Source organism: Echinops telfairi, unplaced genomic scaffold (assembly GCF_000313985.2).
Source record: "Echinops telfairi isolate 266 unplaced genomic scaffold, ASM31398v2 ScPeMD7_22;HRSCAF=79, whole genome shotgun sequence".
NCBI lineage: Eukaryota > Metazoa > Chordata > Mammalia > Afrosoricida > Tenrecidae > Echinops > Echinops telfairi.
In genome coordinates this window covers 8,137,157-8,147,714 of record NW_022103919.1, presented here as the reverse complement: position 1 = coordinate 8,147,714, position 10,558 = coordinate 8,137,157, and the positions used below count along the sequence as shown (strand labels likewise).

The 10,558-nt window shown below is 49.3% G+C and overlaps 1 protein-coding gene across 1 annotated transcript in view; it reads left to right on the top strand.

Annotated features, from left to right (window-relative positions):
• AK8 (adenylate kinase 8) overlaps positions 1 to 10,558 on the top strand; it is a 174,143-nt gene that overhangs the window by 17,996 nt on the left and 145,589 nt on the right. The window contains exon 4 of the mRNA XM_004713319.2: positions 3,755 to 3,868. Within this exon, the coding sequence (XP_004713376.1) occupies positions 3,755 to 3,868 (114 nt within the window). The remainder of the gene's footprint in view (positions 1 to 3,754; positions 3,869 to 10,558) is intronic.

Here is a 10,558-nt window from a genome sequence, read left to right as displayed (position 1 = left end):
TCCCGTGTGCTCTGATCAGACATGTCCCTCTCCCTGAGCTGTAGCTTCAGTGCTGTCCTCTGAAGTGAATTCTTCTGGGGGGAGGGGAATCCATCCATCCTTCTATCTCTGTAGTTCTTCTATTCCATTTCTCAACATCATATGCCAAGTTTTACTCCTTTCTGCCATCAACCTCTCTAAATCCAACAACACTCCCTGTTTTGCTGTTAGAAACCAGGGCCTCCCAAGCTGCCAGTCATTAGCATTACCCAAGGTGCTTTGAAATATATAGGTTCCTGTAATGTGCCCCTCCCGCCCAAATGTGTGTTGTAAATTGTAGCCTCTATGCCTGTGGTTATCATCCCATTTGAGAATGAGCTGGCCTTGTTATGAAGCAGGCTGAGTGTAGGGTGCTTGTTGAATTAATTCAAGAGATTAAGCAAGCAAATGAGAAGCAGAGATGGGCTAAGATAGAGCTCAAGATACACAGGGATCTCCAACGAAGCAGGAAGTAGAAGCTGAAGAGATCCTCACCCGCATTCAGCACCAACGCAGAGAGAAAGCTTTCCCCTAGAGAGCCCGTGGTCTGAATTTCAACTTCTAGCCTCCTGAATTGTGGAAGAACGAATTTCTGTTTGTGAAAGCCACCCCTTGTGGTCTGTTTGTTAGAGGAGCACTAGAGAACTATGAGAGTTTCTGAATTCTCTTCCAGTTCCGAATCAGAATTTTGTGAGATGGGGCCTGGGGGGAAGGGGCAGGGAGGACGGACCAAACCCACTGCCATCCAGTCAATTTTGACTCATAGCGACCACAGGGTTTCTTAGGCTGTAAATCTTTATAGGAACAGACAGCCTCAACTTTCTCTTGCGGAGCTGCTGGTGGGTTTGAACCACTGACCTTGCGACGAGTAATCCAATGCCTACCTACCGCACCGCACCGTCAATGCTCCTAGGGCTGAGGAAAGTAGTTTTGGAAATGCTGCCCAGGTAATTCCGATCTTGGGAACCATGACAAACAGTTGAGTGCACTGAGAGGACACCATAGCTGGCAGCCTTGTTGTAGAGAAGAAGCAGGTTGCTCAGCCCGAGGCTCTGCTTCCGGTCGAAGGTTTTTCCTTTGTCTTTGGAATAATTGATCTCTGAGCCGTGTTTGCTGCCTTCCCAGGTCTAGTTCTTGTCAGCATCACTGGTAGGATTTGCTGGGTAGAATTAATGAAGTGTTTGTGATGCGAAGCACCAGACACCTTCCTTTACAAGTCCCAACCTGGCAGAGGCACTGGGGCTTGGACTCCCTGATGAGATCAGATTCTGACAGCTTTCCCCTGGTGTTTCAGTTCTAAACCTTGTTTTTTCTTTAATACAGAATATCATGTAACACAAGTTCAAGAGGGCGACCGGCAGTGATATAACACCTCTGAGATACACCCTAATTTGAACAAACAAAACAAAAACACAGAAAAGGTTGAAAACCAGATCAGATCCAACATGCAAATCAATGACAAAGTTTTAACTGTTCAAGTCAGATTGAGGCCTTTGATCTTCTGTGCCCTCCAGTGCCCTCTGTGTAGTAACCACTGTCCTGCCTCCCTCAGTTGTGGATAGAGGGAGTTCTCTGGAGCCTTGCTTCCTATGTCGTTCCCCCAAATGAATCTTGGGCTCCCACTGTCATCCCTCGCCTTCTGCAAACCAGATTCTCACAGTTTAGGCTCTGATATTAATCCTTCCTTCAATTTCAGATTATATGGATTCCAATCCTTCAGCGATTGATGATGGTGTGCTTCTTCCATGTGGACTTAGTTGACCTCTCAGTTAGATGGCTGCTTGTTTAGAGACAAACCTTTAAGACCCCAGATGCTATTTTATCTGGTAGCTGGGTACCATCTAAATTTTTCACCACATTTTGTTCTAGCACCCATATCTTCTGTGTTCCCATCCTGAGGGTGAGTATCAAGCAGGCGTATGGTGTAAAAACTAATTGTTCTTAAATTGGAGCTAGGATTTAGTGCGAGCCCCAAACCCATTCCTGGATCTATGTTTTTTAAAAATATATTATTAATTGAGAATTAATACATATATCATTCCATAGCTCAATCACATTGAGCAGAATTGTACAATTGCTTCCACAATCAGTTTCCAAACATATTTTTTCTTCCTGGACTTGATATCGTCTCCCTCTTACTCCCCACCATCCCTGTACCCCCTTCCCCATAAAACCCTTCTTTGACTTCCTGTCTCTTTAGGTTCATTACTCCTGGGTTTCATTTACCAAAAAACAGAAAAACATATAACACAATTTCAAGCAGGTGACCCCCAATGACATACACCCTAAAATGAACAAACAAAATAGAATGTCTGCCACAGATTTCCTGGAATAATACATCAGCTATAAATTTTTGGTGAATTTGCTGCCCCTGATTCTGAACACCATCTGAGGAATGAAAAAACCCCCCAAAACACAAATGCACCTCTCAGTTAGATGGCTGCTTGTTTAGAGACAAGCCTTTAATACCCCAGATGCTATTTTATCTGGTATTTTATGTGGATTCATAGCGACCCCCCTGTAGGTTTCTGAGACTGTAACTGTTTACGGAAGTAGAAAGCCCAGTCTTTCCCATGCGACCCTGCTGGTGGTTTCAAACTGCCGACCCATGGGGTCCGCAGCCCAGCAGGTAACCATGACACCACCAGGGCTCCTTAGCCTATCAGGGATAGACAGACCTAATTTTACAATGCTCACATATGACATAGTAAAACCCAAGCAGAGAACCTGAGAGGGCACTTAGGGGTCTTTTCCCTGCAGGTTCCTAGCAAGGAGCCTTGGTGGCATAGTGGGCTACTTGTTGGACTGCTAACTGCAAGATTAGCAGTTCAAAACTACCAGTTGCTTCAAGGGAGAAAGATGAGGCTTCTAATCTCATAAAGAGTCACAGTCTCAGAAACATTGCTATGATTCAGAATTGACTCAATGACAGTGAGTTTAATTAAAAAAAAAATTTTTTTTAACTCTTAGTACAGAGAAGAGAGAGAGTTAAAGTTCACATCAGCCTGGGGGACTTCAGATTATCCCAATGCTGAACTGTCCAACACATAATGTTCATGTTAAGAACACGTTATAGTATTTTTTCAGGAGAAACATTTATTGAATTTTATTTTTAAATTTTTCTAAATTAGTCATTTTATTGGGGGGCACCTATAAAAATCCATCATTCAATAGCATTAAGCACACTTGTACATGTGTTGCCATCAAAATTTCCAAAACAATTTATTTCTACTAAAGCCCTTGGTATCAGCTCAAAAATATTATTTTTTAATATCTATCATTCCCATTTAGAGTATCTGTGGTCATCCTCCACTTATCAAATATTTTGTTGGCATCTCCATCCTGGAAGGAAAATGGACATTGAGAATGGACTGTGACCCACATGTAGGCCCCTTCCTCTCATTTCCTGCTCTAAACGCTTGAGCTAAACCTTCATGGTCCAAGGAACTTGGAAAGCCATGCCAATAGCACCGAAGAAGCATAGCCCTTTTGCAGGTTTTCAACTCCTTTAAGGGTCCCTGGTTGGATGAAGACGAGATGATACAGTAGAAGTCTTGGCTACAAGGTAATTTATGGGTTTGCCATAGTGTCTTCCCTCCAGCCAGAATTAACTATGCCTTCGCCCACCTGGCCAGCCCTTTCCAGTGGACTGTGGAAGGACTTAGCCTTTGAGGACAGTTCTCTGAATAAAATCACCGTTGGGCTGAAGCGGCCTTTGCCTCTTCCCTTTCTCCAGGCCATGTGGCTTTGCAAACATCTGAACAGCAATCTCCTCACGGTGGAGAACTTGATGGCCAAAGACCATTCCCCGCTGACTGATGAGGCCCGACGGCATTATCAGAGATCCAAGGTAGGAACTGCCTTTTCACCTCCCACCAAACACCAGCAACAAAAGACCCCAAACAGTGAGAGCTCCCAAGGCTCTCTCTCCTGTCACCTACCAAGCCTGGCTCATTTCCAGCTCCCTGTGGATCAGGTGAAGGAGAAGCCTGCCTTTTAAATGCAAACGCAGGCAGGAGGCAATGGAAGGAAGGAGGGTTATCTTCCACAGGGCCGGGCCCTTGGCTGGTGGGTGTCATGGTGGGGAAAGCACGCGGGGCAGGCTGACTGCCCATCCCACATGCATCCTGGTGGCCTGCACCAGGGCTGAGAGTCTCAGGGGCAGCCGTCCAGCCATCTGCATGGGATGGGGGGGTGGGGGTGGGGGTGAGGCCCCGGTGCGTGGTACCTTAGGGGTATTTTGCTGCCCCCATTTGCTTTGCCCTTCTCACACAGCTCTGTAATGAGGACCCCAGGAGGAGTGAATGTTCTGGTGCTAAAGCTTTACTAACTCCATTTGAAAGACCCCCCTCCGCCAGCCTAAAGAGAAACAAAGGATTGTGCGGGATCTCACTCATACAAGTGCCCCCTAACTACTGGACAGCCGCTTCCAACTCCTGGTGACCTCAGCACCCTGGGGGTGCTCCCCAAGGGGCTCAACAGTTGAGGTTGTAGAAGGCCATCTCCAGGCCTGTCTTCTGAGGTGCCTTTCCAGGGCGCTCAAATCCCCAACGTTTGGCTGAGCAGCTAAGCGCAGTTGGTCATTTGACCACCCGGGCAGGGACCTCTTAATCCAAAGAGAGTCACGATATCTCTTCAGAATGACCTTTCTGAAGCACGAGCAGGGCTGTGCCCGCTGCGCCTCGCTGAGACGTGAGGTGCAAACATATTTTTTCTTCCTGGACTTGATATCGTCTCCCTCTTACTCCCCACCATCCCTGTACCCCCTTCCCCATAAAACCCTTCTTTGACTTCCTGTCTCTTTAGGTTCATTACTCCTGGGTTTCATTTACCAAAAAACAGAAAAACATATAACACAATTTCAAGCAGGTGACCCCCAATGACATACACCCTAAAATGAACAAACAAAATAGAATGTCTGCCACAGATTTCCTGGAATAATACATCAGCTATAAATTTTTGGTGAATTTGCTGCCCCTGATTCTGAACACCATCTGAGGAATGAAAAAACCCCCCAAAACACAAATGCACCTCTCAGTTAGATGGCTGCTTGTTTAGAGACAAGCCTTTAATACCCCAGATGCTATTTTATCTGGTATTTTATGTGGATTCATAGCGACCCCCCTGTAGGTTTCTGAGACTGTAACTGTTTACGGAAGTAGAAAGCCCAGTCTTTCCCATGCGACCCTGCTGGTGGTTTCAAACTGCTGACCATATGATCGTAGCCTGAGTCCTAATCACTACACACTCCGGGGTTAAAACCAAGAGTGTAAGGGCTGGGCACCCGCGCCAGCAGAGGGATCCAGTGGCAGCTCACCCAGCCAACCACCTCTCTTAACTTGCGAAGGCCGGGGACGCTCTGACATCCTATCTGACGGCTCCTTCCAGCCAAACTGCTGAACTTATAAAGTGAACACCCGAGCAAGCTAAAGTTGAACACAGCCGATAAAGGCAATCACAAAAGTGTTGGCTCAGTGTAACTTGGCCTTGAAGGACTACCGGGCGCGATCACTGATGGGGACTCTGTGGTGGCCCATCCTCTGGGGCCCAAGGTCCATCTAGGCAGGGGTTCCCGCCAGCTTTCTGTGCAGAGTGCCACCCACAGCGAGTTGCGCCCTGGTCTTCATTCATTGAGCCAGGTAAGGGGATGTGGCCACGGTTCCTTGAAGAATTTGGAAGTGTGTTTCTAGGTTTTATGTGGAGGCTGGCAGGAAACTCTCCTGGCTAGCCCTTGGATGCCAGTGGCAGGCATCCCCTCACACTGGGTCTGAAGGAGGCCACCAGGACTCGTGAGACTTGGGTGGAATGAGCCAGTAGGCTTTTGGCTTTTGGACCCTGAAGGAGGCAACTGCCCTTGGCCTCTCTCTGCCTCCTGGGGACCACAGGGTCTGTGTCTCAGTTCTTCCTGAAGTTTTCCTCCTTTACCTCTCCTCCCTGGCTGCTACTGGCTGCCCGCCTTTTTTGTGTCCTCAGTGCAAGCCACCCTTTCAGGGGCAGCCCCAAGGTCAGCTTCTCAGAAACAAGAACCGGAGGGATCAGTCGGTCTGCTGTCCCCAGGGCGGGGAGCCTGCTGCAAAGAGGGGTGTGCAAAGAGGGCACAGTGCCAGGATGCAGCACAGTAGGGCCGTGGGGCCCTTGGGGCTGAGAGCAGTTCTCAGAGTGACAGATAGGACTTTGAGTGACTCCTCCCCAGTTTGCCACTTACAATAGCTGCATAGGAAAGACAGAAAGTGACACTGGGGCTAAGCATCCCCAAAGGGCTTCACCCGGTAGATTTCCTGCCCCCATATTCCTTAGCCAGAACTCTCCCCCATGGGGGAGTGGTGTGACTGGAGCCCTACAGCCATCAGTGCCTGGGGATACTAGCTTTAGGGGACACTAGCTATGGGGGCCCTAGTCTTAGAGGGTGCTTATCTCGTTTCCTGTAGAAGTTAAGCCTTGAAGGGTAGGGGGGAGGCAGGCTTATTTCTCGGATAAAGATGCTTTTATTAGTTCTTAAAATTCTGCCCAGAGGAGGGAGTTTAAGGAAATTCCTCCTGGGTTTCATTACACTAATTACCAACATATTTCAGACCACATCGAAGCGCTTTCAAGGGTATCTTGTTGGGGTTCCTTGGCTCAGAAACACGGGTGGAGGGAAGATGAAAGGCAAGGACGTCAGAACTAATCAAGGAGTGAAAGGGTCCGAGGAGCTGAAATGGGTGCGTGCTGGGCCGGGCCAGGCCATGCACGGTCCTGTCTGTGGCTGGCTGGCTGCCTGCAGGAGAGGGCTCTCATTAAATGCCATTTTTTAAGCACCAGCTGGCTAATTTGGAGTCTTTATGGCTCTTTCTTCAAGGAGCAGTAATACCTTCAAAGATCTAATTTCCTCCTGCTACTCTTGGCTCCACGCTCCTAAGTAGGATTTTCTCTTCCATTGCTGCCATTCACCAAGACATCGCCGTTTCAGGTTTTTCCAGAATACTTCTTAATCGCCTACTGTGTGCCATGGGAGATCAAAAGACAAATGGCACCTCTTTGCCTCCCGGACCCCCCGCCCCAGAGCTTCCCTTCCAACGGTGGCACCACGGAGCAGAACCCAGGAGGAAGCCGGGATGAGGTCGCCTCCCTTCAGGCAGTCAGTGGGTGGCTTGGTTAACCGATTCACATATTCAGTAAATGGTCTCTGGGTGTTGGCTCTGGACTGACGAGATCCCAACCGTGTGGGATTTACAGGTTCTGTGGAGCTAGAAATCCAAGCCAGATTCAGAAGAGGACGTGGAATGAGAGCTCATTGTTGGTGTCCCATGGGGCTTGGCTGAAAAGCAGAGAGGGTCAGAAAGAGATGGACTTGTGTTTTATTGACGATACAGACTTATCCATAGTGTGTTCTGATCGACAGTGTGGACCCTAACAGACCACGGAGAACACTGAGAAGATCAGGAATTCCAGAACACACCGCTGTGCTCATGAGGAGTCTGTGCACAGACCAGGAGGCGGCCGTCGCTCACACAAAACAAGAGGATACTGCATGGTGAAAAATCAGGAAAGATAGGCACCAAGGTTGTATCCTTTCACTAACCTGGTGCAGTCTGGATGCTGAGCAAATAATCAGAGATGCTGGGCTGTATGAAGAAAAACATGGCATAATCAAGGTTGGGGAAAAGCCCATCAACAACGTATGATATGTAGATGGCACAATTTTACTTGCTGAAAGCCAAGAGAATTGGAAGCACTCCCATATGCAGATTGGATTGAAGACTGTTCACTTAACATGGTTTAAGGAAACCACGGCTCCTGAAATCCCTGTAGAACTAATATGTACTTGCCCCTTTGAAACGGCCTTGGCCAGGGGTGGGTCACCCTAGCAGCATGGTAGAACCACCTGTAGCCCCTTAAAAAATGCAGATGCCTGGACCTCATAGATCAGCAGACAGACAGACAGACAGACACTTTGCAGGAAAATGTAACTTAGGGACACCTGAGAACCACACCGCCTATTATTTATATGACACAGTTATTGTGAACGCAAGGTTTTTTTTAAGGTTTGCTTGCTGAACGTGAGGAGAACAGAAGCATTTGCTGATGACAATCAAGGATTGCAACGTGAATGGACCACAGCTCACTGTCTAACTAGACCAATGGGTAACATCCTGATAACTGGAGAAAATGCTCTTGTGGAAGCGACAGTCCAGAGCACCCGTGTTGTAGTGGGTTCATCTGCTGCACAAGACCTCGTTGAAGTGTTAAAAAGCAAGGAGGTTATTTTGAGCACTAAAATGTGCATGACCCAAGCCATGGTATTTTCGGTTGCCTCATTTGCATGTGAAAGTTGGCCATTGAGTAAGTGTGACAGTCACCTAATCTGGTGTCAATTTAAGGATTAAGAGTGTAGGGGTGGTGTCTAGGCTGTCATTCTGGAGATAGCCAATGAGACTTCTGGTACTTCCTCCTGGAAGACATTGCGGAAGCCAGAGAAGCCACAGAGAGAGCCCTGCCAGCACTGAGATGCTTACAACGCCACTGGACCCAAAGACTTCCTACCCACGGGCTGTGATCGTCCTGCATTTGGCATCATTGCATGTGTTTCGTGAATCTGCAGTGGACTTTATGTCAGACCTATGGGCTAATATCAGACTTATGGACTTGATCTGGATTGGGCTGGGATGTTTTCTTAATGTTCAGTTGCTCTTGTACATAAACCTCTCCCTTATATACATATGCTTATGAATTTGTTTCTCTAGTCTACCCAGACTCACACAGTAAGGGAGACCGAAGAAAAATCAATGCATTTTAACGATGACCCTGATGAAGACTATTGAAAGTACCATGGACTGCCAAAAGAACAAACATCTGTCTTGGAAGAAGTACAGCCAGAAGGATCCTTAGAAGCACGGATGGCCAGCCTTCATCTCAAGTACTTTGGACGTGTTCTCAGGAGAGACCGGACGTTGGAGAAGGACATCATGCTTGATGACGTGGAGGGGCAACTCAAAAGAGGAAAGCCCTCGGTGAGCTGGATTGACATGGTGGCAGCAACAGTGGGCTCAAACAAAGAACACACGTGAGGCTCACGCGGGACTGGGAGCTGTTTCGTCCTGCTGTGTGTCCTGATGAGGCAGCACCGATCGGATGTCCCCCATCAGCAACAGCTGCACTGCTGCCTGTGCTTGTGCAGACTAGGCCGGGTCTGTTGATGGGCTGCTCACACAACTAGTAGCAGGCACACCTTTCCAAGGCTGGGTTCTCCTTTACGTCACTTGTCCATCCTGCTTAAAACCCGAGCTGGCCTGATGGCACCCCCACGTCCTGTCCTTTAACACCTAGCTAAAAGAACGTTCACCCACACCCTGCACACGGGGAGCCCCCTGTTTCTGAGACGAGGGGCGCTTGCCCATGTGCTCTTGCTTCCAAGTCCGGCTGAACTGTCCTCCTCCCTCTGGCCATTCCCCTTCCTCCTGCCCTGCTGCCTCCATTTGACCCCGAGACACACATGAAGGAAGTGCTCCCGCGCCTGTGTTCCCCATGGCAAGCACCCCCCTTCCCCAGGAGGAGGCATGTAGCAGACTTGTTCTGCAGGCTGAAGTAGTGGAGGGCCATTACAGCACGGGACAGGAGGTCGCCAAACCCAAGGCTACACTGGCATAGCTTCTTCTCTGTCCGTTGTCTTTCTCCCCGTTCCAGGCTCTCTCTGGCCGGCCATCTCTCTCCAGGGGCCTGTCAGGATCCCGTGCTGTGGGGTCTGTTCCTTCCCTTCAAAGCCTCTTCTTTTACTCCATTCCTGCTCTTACTCGCCTCACACTCCCGACTCCCCTGCATCTGCCGAGGGCCTGCCCCTCAGGCCTAAGAGACGGTTCTGGTCATCGCGGAACTCCGACCGGGGCAACTGCAAAGCAGCCACAGCTTGGAAACCGGAGTTGCCTTGAAAGCATTCCCAGGTCAGTTCTTGGGTTTGCTTAAGTCAGGGCTGGACCAGGCTTCCCTGCCCCTATCAGGACTCCCTCTTGGGGACAGGGACCAGAGTTGGGCAGACCAAGGGTCTCCGTTCATCCCTTCCCCCTGCTACTCTTGAAGCTCTTACCTCTAAATCAAAATGCCCCTTTGTGCTGAGCCCAGGTGACATGCAGTCGCTAGGGTGGGGCTGGCGATGGGATGGTTCTGAGGACCTAACTGGAGCTGAAGTTGTCCTCATGCTACCTACTGCCCCACTTACCCCCCCATCCCACTCCATCCCCATCCAGATGAAGACGTAAAGGGACTGTTCAAGGGGGCACTGCCCAGGGCAAGGCCGGGACTTGCACCTGGCATCGACTGCCTCTGAGGATCAACAGATTGGCCATCCCCCACCCAGCCCCACGTTGGCCCCAGGAGGCCACCGACAGCAATGTCCAGCGCTAGAAAGAGAGCAAAGAAAGATCCAAGGCTGGAGCAGAGCTAGCTGTTAACAGCAATGAAGTCGGGGTGAGGGTGGGGTGTGCATGGGGGTGTGACATTGCCACCGGGGAAGTGAGAGCCCAGGGGGCAAGAGTGACTTCCTTGGGCCCCCTTGAGTCCCTGGTGA